The following is a 15547-nucleotide window of genomic DNA, read 5'->3' on the forward strand; positions in this document are numbered from 1 at the left end:
ATGTAATGGGGTGTTCGTGGAGTGCGGTGAAAAATAGCATTTGTGGAAATGAGCTCTTTGAAAGATCAGCGTTTTTCTGTGAAATTCTGCGATGAAACTCGGCAAATCCTTCACGAAAACTTGATTGAGTTGATTACCAAGGGTTATGGTAAGGATGCTATGAAACGTATCGCAAGTAATGAATAGTTTACCCGGTTCAAAGAGGGGCGGCAATCAGGGGAAGACGACGAGCATTCCAGAAGACCATCAACGTCGATTGATGACCCACACATCGAGAGAGTGAACACTCTCGTTCGTGTAAATCAACGTTTGACTATCAGGGAACTTGCAGAAGAGTTGGGCATGTCAATTGGTTCGTGCTATGAAATGCTGATTGAAAAATTGAGAATTCATCGAGTCACCGCCAAATTCATGCCCCACCTTATGATAGCAGACCAGAAACAACATCAAATTCAAGTCTGTCAGGAACTGTTTGATCGAGACGAAGAGGATGAAACTTTTATTGTCCAGGATCATAACATGTGATGAGTTTATGACTATAACTATGGTTTATGACTATTACATCAAAACAAAAGTGTAATCTTCACAATGGATTGGTGAAAATCATCCTATCTCCCCAAAAAAGCTCGGTAAGTTCGCTCAAATGTCAAGGTGATGCTGACTTTTTTCGGTGCATCATTAATACCTACCTAAAGGCCAGGCAGTCAACACGGAATACTACCTGGGGTTATGTTACACCAAAGAGAGAGAATCAGTTGAAAACGGCCCGAACTCTGGAGGTGCGGCGAATGGTTTTTTCATCACGCCGGTTCATTCATCTCTCAGAACTCTTTGAGTTTTTATCCAAAACCAAGACCGCTGTGCTTCCCCACCCATTCTAATCACCAAACCTAGCTCCATTTGACTTTTTACTGTTCCTCAAACTAAAAACCCCATTTAAAGCAAAAAAAATTGCTACCATTGTAAAAATTAAGTTCGGGAAATTGTTGAATAGAACTCGTATGGAACTCATTCCCTCCAAAATTAACAATTCAATTTCGAGGTCAACTAATATATTGACTATTGAATGGCATTCCGATTATCTCCTCTAAACGATAATTACTTGAATTGTTAGTTTTAGAAAACATTCCATATTTTTCTTTAAATTGTGGCCGCGAAGCGTCGAAAATCGTCCTTTATATGATATGGCCAGTCCCCGAGTTTCCTGAATTCTAACGTTTGGGAGAAATCCCTGATAGTCCCCGGTTTTCTCGGTCTTCAACACCGGTTGATATATGCTTAGGTCTCAAGTAATCTACTTTTGAATAATATTTTTAGTGGAAGTTTTGGACGGCGTTTTAACCTTTTAAATCGCCCTTCGCACTAATTACTCCGTTACCAATGAGAAATCTCCTTACAGCCCGGCCTTGTGAACGTCAACATTTCCAGTTCACGTTCTTTTTTTTAAAGTAAATTTATCGTTTAAAGTTCGTAAAAATATCTTTGTTTCTCTATATATGTTTTCCTACTTTCCTGTCCTCAGCCCTGTCCTCAAATTCTAGGTTTCCATTCCAACAATCTACGCAACCCTCTTCCATTTTATTTGCTACTGTTTTTCACTAGGTTGGTTTCCTACAATGACGACCGTGGAGGACTTGCCGCACAAGTTTCTGGGGCAAATACCGGTCTCAGTGGGTCGAGTCCAGTAGGCGTCAGAACTCAGTAGTCATTAATCAAGGGCCAAATTATTCTAAAGGGAAAATAATAGCGGAAGAAGTTTGGTGAATTTAACAATAGTTGTTTTCAGCGTGACACCTTCACGTGATATGGCCGCCCCAATGTGCTTAGACTTCCTTGCAGAAAGACGAACAGACTTCGATTATATGTACTACTTTTTCTCAGACTCCATTCCCTTGCTCTTCGATTTATCTGAAATCGGTTACCCTACAAGGGGTGCACATCAGTAGTCCCTACCTGTTCTGTGAGGGTCATTGAAACACGAAACTCTTCCATAAATTCTGGAGTCTAGCCCCTGGGAGGGGCAATAGTACGATTCTTGGAACAATATGTGAGTACTTCTGGAAGGTATACAGAAAGTATTTGTCAGATTGACATGTACCACAAACTACAAGTGATATCTTGTATTAAGAAAATGAGGTTAAACATGGACAACACTGATTCTATATGCAATTTAAAAATCTATGAATTTCAAGGAAAATTCATGACATACTAATTTTGGTCACACCATCCAAATAGCTGATAGACTGCGGGGAATTGATACACTGCATCGGCAGTCAAACATACGTGATGAAATAAGAGGGGGGAGCGAGAGACTGTAGCACCGATTGATGCATGGAACTTTTTCCGCAAGAACAGGCCACGGCCGCAATGGAAACAAAGGCATTGCGTACGTGCCTCTTCTTTATGCTCCTCTCCCTCGCGACCCCCTTCCCAAACTCCCCGCACACGCCCTTGCGTCGGTTGGCGGCCGGTGTGATGCGGAGTCCTAAATGAAGGCGAAGAACTCGATGAAGAGTGGACGATGGTTTGATGATGCAAGTTGCCAAATTCCCTTAATTAATCAATTATTATCGTGACATTTTCTTTGTGTTCATTTGGAGAGCATGCCGACTAGGGCGGGTTCTGGATCGCTCACTCGCGCAATCTAACCGCGTGGCCGAGCACCATTTCTCCTACATGCGATTAGGGACGATGTTTTGACGTGGGTGCCACCTGCCACTCATGTGCGGCATGCATCCTGGCGAGTAATACCAGCATGGCAGTGACCCGCTCTTGACCCACAACGATAGCGAGAGTGGACGAGGAGGTGAGGGGGCGGACGCGGGGGGTGAGGGTGTGAGTCGGGGGCCTGCGTCGACGATAGAAGTCGCGCTTACGGGCCCTGGGTCTGGGCCAGGGAGCGCGATATAAGCGGGCTCCGCTCCGCGACCTGCGTGCAGTCTGCATCAGACCTCCGCCACGCCTTTGCCCTTCCGCCACCGACGCCGTCGACAAACGCAAGGACCCCAACTCGTTCCGCCATGAAGTTTGCACACCTGTTGCTGGCTCTTTGGATGCCGACGATCGCCGTCGGCTTGGTGCCGCGTTCGGTGAGTAGTCGCTGTGTTTGCGGAAACCGAACCTTCGCCTCTAAAATCGCCGTCAATCGGTGCTCCAAAATCCTTCCTAGTGTACATAGGCCCCTCCCACGGCTAAAGCACCATTAGATAAATTATCTTTAAATACTCTCAGAAAGTATTGAAAATACGTTAATTGCGTGAATATTATCCCTGGAATGCTTTTTCGTTTTTAAGAAATCGTCAAACATCTTCCTTTTAGACTCGCAGGCTATTTTTTTTCTTTAAAAAAAACTTGATTATTCGTAATTAACTTATTTATTATTCAGCTGTAATAAATAAAGTAATAATGAGTTTTAAGACATCCTTTGTCATACATGTATGTAAAGAATAGTACCCAATCTGTGAACATTTTGATAAGCGTACCGGAAGGTTGCGGTCTTTCAGCCTGGAGTCCGTATGCAAAATGTAAACAAACATTTTCGAGGACTCGCCACATCTCACAGGAAATTCCTCGTCTCTTAATGAGGCAAAATGTAACATCTGTTAAGATAAAATCGGTCTTAACTTACTCATCATGAATTATTTCATGAATTTTTTAAATCATATTTTGAGCCATAAAATGAAACTTGTGGTGTACAATTTACTGTATCAACGATAAAAAAATGAAACACCACTACGTCATAGTAGTGAAAATATTAAGTCTATTTTAAAATCGAAACAATATATACAATTAAAAAAAATGTTTTGACTTGAAAAATATCGCGAGTATGATTGCGAATGTTCTATTCGATCAATTCCTCTAAATGGTCTCCTGTTTTTGCAGAGTATAATGTTCTCGATCTTAGAATATTCTACTCTTAGGGACTAGAATACATATTTTGCGTATGAATCTAATTTGGTTTTAGCACACATTCCGTTTGTACTCGTAAGGAGTTTTAAAAAATGTTTACCAATCGTTCATATTTTTAGTAGCAATCATCAACTTATAAATTAAAACAATTAAGTCATAGATATTCTGTTGTACTATGCTTGAGTTTGATTAATGAGATGATTCAAAGTTTTATTCATTATCAATTCTTTGCATCTTTTGAGAAACATTAATCCAGTTTTTTGAATGATTTATTTGTTTTAGGAGGTTCAGATCTCTATGGTTTCCGAAAATCTTAGAAGGATAAGCAGCTCTGTTAATTCAAACTCACCGAGACGAATTGTGGGGAATTTTCAATTTGCTTTTATTAATTATTCATATTGTTATGGTTAAAGCTCTTCGAAAGGCTGACGACTTAATAGACTCATATTTGAGAACCAGTCAGTATCAATTATATACCACGAATAATTTGGTCCCTTGGAAATGCCGTCGTTTTCCAATTACCCCGAAACTTTTCATCCCTCTCAAACTTGATTCGAGCGACCAATATGATACCGCTTCTCCATTTTCTCTAATTTTTGTATTTACCTCCCCACATAGGAAAACAATCTCCCTTTTCAGATTTCATGGCATCCCACATATTATCTTCGCCCCATCCCTTCTTTTTATTTATAGGTATGCCCACTATGATGTCTCTGAATAATTTCTTAGGACATACCTCCGTGAAGTGAACCCGATCTTAGATCGCCGTTAATTTCGGGTGGTGGAATTGGTCTCGACCGGCAATCGCCCACCCAGTCGCCGCCCTCTGGCACTCAGGGACGGGTGGTGGCGATTGCGACATCACACCACTCGGGGATGAGGAGCCCCGAGGGAGTGCAATGTGTTTTGGGCCAAGGTTATTGCGAGCCTATTATTCCTGACGTTCAATTGGGCCAAAATGGTCAAATCCAGTATTGGGACGAATTCTCAAGCGAGAATTCGTAGAGCAGGTGGTGGATTTGCCCTTTGGCTTTCTAATTGTACAGCTCAGTAACTCCGTTTCAGGATTAAATAAAATCTTGAAAAATGTATTCATGCACCACATTTAGTAAGAGGATGCGATGGTTCTTATGATCTGAACTCGAAGTCACCCGACAGTAGTAAAGTGAATGCAGTTATGAGGGGTTAAAGTGCTGTTTTCACAAGTCACAATTTTATATTTTTCTCACAATTTACTGAGTTCAGAAATGATGACACCTAATGTTTCGATTAATCTTAGATTAAATAATAAATAAATAATAATAAGTAATAATAATACTTAGATTATTTTCTTTTTTACCCCATCAAACTTTTTTCTCTTCTTTAATTTTCTTCTGAGAATGAAAATTAGCATAACTTTATGGGAAACCCGACGAATCGTTCTGTGGCAGTGAACATATGTTGAAGTCATGAACCGCCGTGCCAATCATGAATTTCATAGGTTCCACGGATTCCTATGTAAAGCACACCATATGGCTTCCCCTTTGTGATGGGACAGTTGCGGCTGGTGGGTTGTGTGCCCACTCACGGCCCGCGCCCGGTCCGATTCTTGAAGTGTCGGCCTACCCATTCCGTCCCCGGTTTGTGGGCTACAGTCACGCGTTTTGTTACTAAATATTTAATCCACCGGTCAAAAGTTAATTAGCTGGATATAGGAACTAAAAACTACCACAAATTCCAATCCCCACTTTAAAGAATACATACAACACAGAGAACTACTTATTTATTTATTTATTTATTCAGTATAAGTCCGAAAACAGCGCATTTTGGCCTTTACATCGAACTATTAACAATGATAATGTCACATTTACAAACACCCAAGCCCTAGATAGAGGGAAACTCACCCAGGCGGGAATCGAACCCGCGACCCTTGGAATGGCAGACGAGGACGTTACCCCGCCGCCACCGGGGTCGGCACTTCTCAACTCTGCACAATTCCAGCCTCCCTTTAATCCTTCCGATATAACTAATCTTTTCCTCCCGCTACCTGCATCAACCAACATAAATATTCTCTTACCGTAGTATCTTCTCTTCACTATTTCATTATCCACAGTAAACAACGGGTACGGTCTACTGCCATTTTCATATCATCGAGGGCACTAACCCTTTCGGGGAAGTGTGTCGTGGGGGCTACACTTGCGTTGCAATATTCTCCAAACTGGCATTGGATTTTTCCGGTACTTCTCAGTCCGGACGACAAATTATTTGCGAAATCAATTCTAGCTTAAAATGGAACCTTGGACCACCCCCGTTATTCAAACTACAAGGTCTATCAATAAAACCGCGTTTGGGAAATAAGTTTTTTGAATGCTTATCACTTCCACGAATGATAAAGATCTCCAATGTTTCTAGCTCCAAAGAGATAGTACCCATGGCCATACACTGGTGTATCGCAAAGGACTTTCTAAATGCAAAGGCACCATTTGTCCTCGTAAGTGGATCGACTCGTCGTCTGAAACAATGTTCTTGCTTCGCATTCCACCATTGGCTGATCTATGCATCCACGATTGACCTATTGGGTGTAATTGTGTCCATTGTTATAAAAATCATTGTTAATAGTCCGATGTAAAGGACAAAAAGTTCCGTTTTTTGATTAATGCTATATAAATAAAAACAAATAAATAAATGGGCTTATCCACACATCTTTATCGGAGCCGGTACCACAGAAGTTTCAATTAATTCGCGGAGTATAATTGTTCCGATAAAATGGTTCCCATTAGCGAGTTCGCAGACCGGAGAATAGCTTACGACTACCGAACGGGTGTTTCACTCCCAAGTGTAATTTTAACGTTAAAATACAAAAGAACCGCGGCCTTAGCTGTGCTCAAAACTGCATTGATCTAATTTTGTGTTTTGGTACGTGACGGTTCCTCCTCGTCAATGAGGGAGGCGGAGGGCACGTGACCTGAGGCCCGCATTCGATCACGGCCGTGAAGGAAGAGGCTGGCTGAGGGAGTGAGGAGTCTAACATCGACACTAAATTGCTGCGCGTAGGTTGAGGGAAATACTCGTAGTCGGATTGGTTGGATCAGGAAATTAATAGACGTGAAGTCTTGTCGTTGTTCGTTGTCGCTTTCGTTTTGCGTGTCGTTTCGCCCTCGTTTTCCTTTTCATATCTACAAACGAAAGTATTTTTTTCTTTGATGAGAGCTAGCCGTCCAGCCTGGAGCGTTGCCGGCCAGCGAAAATCCATCGGGCTTGCCGAAACAATTACCATAGATATTGAAGTTGGGGGGCAAGACATTAAAGGAAAGTATGTCGTTCCTAATGGGCATGAGGGGGGTAAATGTCGAATTTTCAGTAGATATGCAATCTAAAATTTTCTTTACCTCTGTTACCAACAGTTGATAAATCTCCATAAAAGCTTCTGTATATACCTTAAGAACCGGTCGAAGATAAGCTGACTGAGCTTTCGTTGTGGTATCATCCCAGTGATGTTATTTTTGGAATGGAGCGGTCAGGTTGTACACATTTTCCTGAAAAAATACTATTTTATGTACTAAGGGAGTTGATATTTTAGTAATGTTTACATTTTGTGACTTAAACTAGTGTCCATAAAGTTGACTACATTTCGGAGCAACAATCATGGTAGGTAAAAGCGATGGCGTTTCATGTTGAGTGTAAGAACTGGTGCGGTTACTTCTTTCGCGGAATGGGCGGATATTCACGGCCAGGTTGCCGAGGAAGAAACTCGAATGCGTCACTAGCTTACTTTTTGACACAACTGGTAGTCCACAATAGTATCTCATCCACTGGTAAGCCTTCCGCACGCACGTTCTTCTCCATAAGACACCAGATTATGCCAGCAGCAACACGAAGTGTTCTTCTCGTGAAACTGTTGTCCTTCCGTTCGAAGCGTGAAGCTTGGAGAGAGGTATTTTGAAGGAGGGATCTTATTTGGGTCGTCATCAGGATTTCCATGGGCCGAAACAACCGAGGTGCACATGATAACTCACGCGTTCGTGCACGTGGGTTGTGGGACAGGGCCGTTGCCCTCCGAGCTGGTGCGACACTGCCGAGGAGGAAGCCTCCGGAGAGTTGTGAAGGCGATAGTCAGATTTACGTCGTTTAGTCACTGCAATTTGTATGCCCGATCCATCTCCCTCCTACCATTCCGAGTGACTTTAAAATTAAAGCTAATTATTCGGAGGTGAGTAAGAAAGAACACGCTTTAGTTTCGGTTTGCTTAAAAGAAGGGAGGTCTGAAATGTTTTTTTGATGACGCCTTGATATTCCATTGCGTGTTCTAGAGTGGGGAGAGCGAACTTTGCACTCAAAATATAAAACCCTGAGGTACGTTTCCTTAAATATTTACCGGTATAATAAAAAATGCCAATGAATCTCCAATGTATGTAGGTTTCGTGAATGAATGAAGAATGAATCTACATCAAATGCAGATTTCTTCACATCCAATCGAGGGATAAGTTCGACGACGAAAATGCCACATTTCAAGTAATACCTCGTCATTTCTAGTCAGTAGACCCATATTCAGCCGAAGCTTAAGGATAGAGGAGAAGTATCATCGCAATTGTTTTCTATAATGTAATTCTACGAAAAATTATTGGGTCTTCAAATTTTCATTTTGAAATCCATCGACAGGAATACTTACTATACGTCGTAGAATTAGTTTACAAGAAAATTTTCGGTAGAGTTTCTCACAGCAGATTCATGCACAAACTTAATAATTATGTTATTAATGAGAAAATTATTTGTGATAATCTACAATTCTTTTTATGGGTTTAATGCAAGGGAAATAGTCATGAATGGTTTAAGTACAGATGTGAAATTCAAGGTGACATAAGGAAGAGGTACGGGGTCCCCATTCTTTTTAATACATAATGACGGCACAAGGCCTCATAGAATGCGAACAATTGGGTTGATTGATGAGGGTACAACATAATAAAGACATTGGGTGTTGGCAGATTGGACCATATTTCGGATGGGTCGTAGAATTACCCATATTTGCAATTCACTCGCCACAGATCTAATTTAAAAACAAACAAATAGTGAACAAAAATATTTCATCCCCTATCATCACTGACAACAAAATTAATCGTTCTAATTTTATCATTTGTGGCAAGAGCCTGAGAGTGTTAGTAAATATTACGAGACCATCGAGGCCTGGTGAACGTGGAACAAATCAATATTTGGCAACTTCAAATGTGAATCTTGGGTAGGGTACATACGAGGGTACGAGGGTCGAGGGTCTCGTAAATCAGCGAGAGAAATTGACAGTAATGCTAAAAAAATTGAGGGACAAAAATGTAAGGCTTCAGTATAAATACATACTGAGGGATAAGCCAAACTCGAATCAGGCGGAATAAATATATTGAGTAAATATATGTTAAACAGAGTTTCCGTAAACGAAAATGTAATTGAGGCTTGGAAAGTATGAAAGGAATGATTGTTGAACTCCAAGGAAGTGTGAATGAAAATGGTCGAGAGAACTGAACGTGATTCCTTAAGGGAGAAGTGAAAGTCCTGCTGGTGTTAGCTGTGGTATGAGAATGATTGCAACGAAAGACGAGGAAGAGAGCGCAAGGTTTCAATGAGGAGAATAAAAAATTAAACGAAAAAAATTTCGAGTGATAGTGAAAGTTACGTCTATGAGAGAAACTGAGAAATTCGGAGTCGTTTTGAAGGAAATAGGTAGACGTTTTGGAAACGGGAACAAGTGAAGAATAGGAGAGGGCTACGTGATTGAAACAGTAAAAAAAAAGATTAGTAACATTGTATCAATTGATTGCAATATTATAGAGAGTCCTTAAGGGATAGTGGTGGGGGCATGAAAGCGAGCAAAAGTAATAGACTGCATACATAGATGGAAGATTCAATCAATTGCTGAAGTTGGGGCAAGTTAAGCTGTCTCTACTAATTGCTTCATTTATGCTTGTAAACTTCGTTTTTACCAAATAAGTGAAAAAATATACAATTGCGTTATATCTATCCTTACAGTTTTCCCTTCAATCTACAAATGGAAGAGAATAAATATGAAAGTTAATAGATATAGGCCAATTAATATTTTCAGCATACCAGGGAGATGTTTGGTAAAGGTTTGATTGAGAGTATGGAAGGTAACAATGGATAAAGCTGGAGATTCCAATGCTGCTTATGCCCAGAAGAGGGCATACGAATCTTAGAAAGTATTTAAGAAATTAATCAGTGACTGTGTGAAAAAAACGTATTACGTGTTTTGAGGTGTACGGAATAATAGATAGAGAAAATTTGTACAAAAATTTGAGGCACTATGAAGTCAAGTACTAGTTATTTAGTGCTATACATGCGATTTGTGAAACTAATGCACCTTGTGTATGATTGAATGAGGCCTTGGATGAATTTTTTGAAATAAAGCATGGTGTGAAACGCAAGTGTGACACGCAGTCTTATTCTAAGTATCGAGGGAGTGAGACAACGGTTATACCAATTATGTTCAGAAATGGAGGTCAGCTGATTATTACGATTAGTGGTTCACTAATGCGTTTGTGAGTGTAACACGCGGTGTTCTCTATTCGAACGGTCCATGAGTCCTACATTTCTCGGAGAACTTTCATCCATACTGATGCAAAATATTATTATGATGGTCCACTAGAACCAGCGTAAATGAATAGTTTCATATTTATAAGTTTGAGCGTACACCGTAGGGCTCGTGAATTTGTGGAAACCTTTTCTATCACCTCCAGTAAGATTTTATTTTAGTGTAAAACTATCAAATTTTGTTCCGATGTACATGTCTTATGAATGGAAAACGAGTTTGGAGCGTGGATAGCTCAAGATTCATTAGATCGGACATATATTCAGGACTGAATGAAATATAGGCAGCAACTCTATTAAATACAAATTCTTTTTCGAAGCTGCAGGAAAACCATCTAAGAGTTCTTAATTAATTCAAAGCATTCGTACCAGAAATTTCATATAAGATACGTACACGTATACCCTGCGGATGGGGTGCCGTGGAGCGTAATGGAGTTAGATAAGCAGAATTATTCGCACGAACAATTGCTGTAAACAACTGCTATTAGCATGTTTGCCTTCCTGAATCGCTCCAAAAATAGAGTGAAATAGAATACTTATTATTTCTAAATCAAGATTTAATCATTAAAAACCTTTTATTTTGCTTCTCTGAAGATCTATGACGAAACGATAATATGTACAATTGTCACAATTTTTTTGCAAATTTTAAATTCGTGTAAGGAGTTAACTGAACGACAAGAGCTAATTTTGCCTGCCTGTTGGAAAATTTCTAATTAATTACATTTCCGATAAATTAAGTACCATTTTTCACTCGCAAGTATTTGTGTAAACCCACTGAAGCATGAAAAATGATATCAACTTCATTGGGCTTCGGTTAATGGGTTATGAAAAAATTCGGAACTGATTGCTTACAATCACACGTGCGTTTGCCACTACCTTCCTTGCCCTTGAGAGCCTATAATTAAAATTCCTCTTTGCCTCGGTTAGGCTCCGAATTGTGTAAGACTTCAAAATGCGGGTAGACAAGGGGAAATGCATCATCTGCAACCAGTACATGTGGGACTCAACCTGCCTATTTGGTAACTTTTCATTGGGCGGGAAACCAAAGCAGTTACGGGAAATTGCTGTAGATTGTGTACTTTCCCAAAACACTCCCCCATCGCTAACCCTATGATTAACGCCGACATTGACATATATATGTATACATTTATACTCTGCATTAACAATCGCCGTTGGCGTAGTGGAGTGACCCCATTTATAACTGTAACATTGAGAGTCAGTACTTTCCATTGGACGAAAATCAATACGTTTCCCATCCATTGCTTGCAAACACAATGGAAATTTCCTGACTGACTAAACAATGCATCGTGAGAGGACATTTTCTGTTCATTCAAGAAAACAAAGTCGACCAACTAAATTAATCATGAATGCTGGGCTTTCAACTTTCGATAAAAGATTACGCAAACGTCCGGTATAATATCTAAAATAAATGACTTATCGTGTTTTGATGCACTTTATCTAAGTTCATTAGTGAAAGATAGGTTTCTGGTCGTCAAAATTCATAAAACTACTTTTATCAATCCGAAGGGTGGTTTGATTGATGAGGATACAGCTCACCCAGCACTAAGTCCAACGGCGCGTCAAAGTTACACTTCAGGGTAGGGGGGTTGTTCGTTTCCCTTTGCCGCCCATGGTTTCCCAGGAAGATCTGTTTCCCGAAAAATCACACTGCTTAGGTGAAGCTGAGAGTGTCCAGAGTAGTCACTCTGACTCGACCCCGAGTCTTCCGTTGATTAGCCCAGTGCTCTACCCACTGGATTACCACGTCCATAAAAGAAACATTGAGTTAGTGATAACTTGAAACGACAGTAACTTAAAGGGAATAGGCAAAAGCGTTCTTATCAATGTGATGCCCTACCTAGGTGGTGGCAAATTTCAAAGCTGAAGTCGGCACGAGTTCAGAAAAAGCAGAAGCACATTAAACACGAATGTATCTCTTAACTAACCGCAAGTTTAATGCTGTAAAAATGACTTAATTAATTGAATGCAGTGAAATAATATTATTGCAAGAAATTCGTCACGACACGCTGATATGCAATTTAAAACTTAACAGAATCAACGAGAAAAAGGATAACTGAGTTATAGAATTCTAGTCAAGTCGTGAACAGAAAATAGTGGCCAAGACATGAACTGAAGAGAGGTAGATGCAAAATCAGAGAAGTGCGTGGGCAGGGCTCACAGGGAAGTGCGATTAAGGCCCCTGCTCTTTTTAACATGCATCGATGATATAAGTTCCCCTGCAAGTAGCAACAAGTGGATGCTTTTGTTTATATTGGCAGAGTACTCGTGCAAGATGGTAGGCGATTTCAGGAGAAAAAAAGGTGAGCTAATGCCGACAAAAAGATGGTTGGCTGTAAAATGGAGGATTTAAAAAATTGATTTATCTTAGGCAGCAGCAATGGGTGTGTATAAAATTGCCCTTCACCTGACATTACTTTTTTGAAGTGAAAATTGGTTATGCATAAAAATCAGCCAAAATACCAAGAGTGTGGGGTGTAAATATTAGTGGCAAAAATAGGGGAGATGATAATTGAGTGCATCATGAAGAATTTTGTTTGTATTCCGCGGTAATACACACGAAAAAAAGAAAGAAGTAAGACGCTGGTTTGGCCAAATTGGGAACATGGTTGATATTCGGATCACCAGCCAATTATATGGCAAAAGGTTAAATGACTTGAAAGAAGATACAAATGAATACGAGGAAATTATGGGTGAATGTAGTCGAAAAGACTCAATACGAGGGATATTAGAAATTTCTGAAATTTTAAAACATGTATAAAAAAATGGATGATACGAAACATATCAATGTGACGAATGCGAAAGAATATGCAAGAGCTAGACAGTGTGGCATAAAGTCCAGACAGGAAGTTATTTTCCTGAAAATGCGAATTTATAGAGACTACGAAGAGAAAAAGTTGAAACAAGAATAGTTTACCTCGAGGTATTGAGGGATTTATTACAGCACCAGGTAATCTCGGAGGATCAAACCACTAGGATAAGATGAGAGGAATTGATGACGGCCCGGACAGTTTCAGATGCTCTTTCTTCCCTCTTACAGTTCCGATTATGGTTGCAACAAATTTTAGAAATCCATCAGAATTGCTCAAAACGGTGTTCGTATTCTGAAATTCCCATGAAAAATTTACATAATGGAAAATGGGGTTTCACTTACCTCACCTACTACAAGCCTCCATTGCGGCTCGCAAGATGTAACGCTGGCACATGAAAAATTTTTTGTGCGCCAAATTTAACTCCTATTCGTGTCTCTCCTAGCCTGTGCAACGTTAGAAGCCATCTTTACCGCCAAGTTGTTATCCTCTTTATTGCTGACAATGGTGTTATGGAAGGAATACGGAAAGCTCTAAAACTCCCGGGTATTTTGTAATTTGAAAGCTTATTGAAATATTAACACTCAATATTTGTAAATGATTAAAAGTAGGAGGACCAGCCTTTTTCTTTCACAGTTCGACAACCCTGCAGAAATAACCAAATTCACAATTATTGGCAGCATAATTTGGATGATTTTACCCATAAAGTACCCTTATGAAGTTAACGTTGATACATATTTGGTATCTTCACGCCGACTAGTTTATTGTTGCATGCAAAATGGGCATCTTTAACAAATATAATGGGATTTGTTGTCTCAGGCGTAACTTTGTGGAATTTGCATAACATATTGAAATGTAATGAAATAATTGACTTTGTAATTCCACACACTTTATTTAAAATGCTTTGGAGCAGTTAGAAATTTTGAAATGTGTCCGTTGGAAAGATGATCTTGCCAACGAAATTTTGTATCCCTCCCACTCCCCACTCCTAGACCTACCACTCTTCTAAATCAAAAATGTAATTCTCTTTTCTTCCCAGCTACATTGTAACCTTTTTTACCCCTCCGACCTCCCTCTCTGACCAACCCCCCCCTCCTATGATCAGAAGGTATATATAGCCAGCGTGCTTCTATGAGGACCACCTGATGATGACGTTCAACGTCGAAACCTGGGTCGTGTGTTTTTAAATAAAGTGTGTGGAATTACAAAGTCAATTATTTCATTACATTTAAATATAATGGGAATAGAATTATGTTTTGCATGGCTTAAGTTTTCGTCGGTAAGAGATAAATTGTTCAGTGCACGCATTCATAATGATACTTCGTTATTTTTTCGTATTCTTTGCACTAACAAATAATTGTTTGGAACCCGCACGTCATTTCTACCGTCAATGTAAGAATGGGCCCATTATTATTTGACCGTCGGTGTTTTTGTATACTTTCAGAAACTGTGAATGCCATTGTAACTGAGGAGATGGATCTTAATTTCGGGGTATCAATCACATTTGTCAAGAATTAACTTAATGGACATCCACAACGTGTATATCGAAAGTATAGTGCTGGCATTTTATTATTTTTAAGATGGTGAAATTTATGAAATAATTCTGGATACTCTGGATCGATTCCTCATACCCTCAGATCCCGACTATTTTCGGATTCAGAGGAGTCAGGATTTAGAGCGTCAGGCTGATGGACTGCTATGGGCGGGAAATGATATTACACGGCCATATCGGAGGTGACGTTTCTTCATCAGAGTTAGCCATAGGAAGGGGTATAAAATATACGAGTAATTTTAACCAGAAAAACTAGACTTGAAGTTGAAATTACCATCGGTGTTTTGATCATACCATGAAAATCGGCATTTTGTACCTCAGTTTATAATTTGGTGTGAAATCGACCCTCGGCATTATTTCTTTACCATAAATTTATTCTACGTATTAATTCCGTCTTCCCTAGATCCCTTTCTAGCTTTTTATTTTGTTTATTTTCTGGCATTTTCTTCGCTTTCTTATGCGTTGCTTTCACTTTCCCCTGCCATTGAAATTTGTTCACATCCCCGCACTGCTCTTGTTGACTTCTTTCCTTAGTCCGGATAGTTTCTCCTCTGATTAGCAGAACAGTTTCTGGTGTGACATGGTGAAAATCCATCATGATTAAAGAGGACACTTTGATTTTCCAGAAAAAAGTTTTATTGACGACGTAGGTTTCGTTACAGCGTCACATCTTCAGTTCCATCTGGAA

General features: G+C 39.8%; 1 protein-coding gene across 1 annotated transcript in view; it reads left to right on the forward strand.

Annotated features, from left to right (window-relative positions):
* Positions 1 to 3020: 3020 nt before the first annotated feature.
* The window catches only part of LOC139698407 (trypsin-1-like), a 49116-nt gene continuing 36589 nt past the window's right edge, over positions 3021 to 15547 (forward strand). The window contains exon 1 of the mRNA XM_071597304.1: positions 3021 to 3089. Coding sequence (XP_071453405.1) covers positions 3021 to 3089 — 69 coding nt within the window. The remainder of the gene's footprint in view (positions 3090 to 15547) is intronic.

This window comes from Hetaerina americana, unplaced genomic scaffold (genome assembly GCF_022747635.1).
Source record: "Hetaerina americana unplaced genomic scaffold, ioHetAmer1.1.p SCAF_85, whole genome shotgun sequence".
Classification (NCBI taxonomy): domain Eukaryota; kingdom Metazoa; phylum Arthropoda; class Insecta; order Odonata; family Calopterygidae; genus Hetaerina; species Hetaerina americana.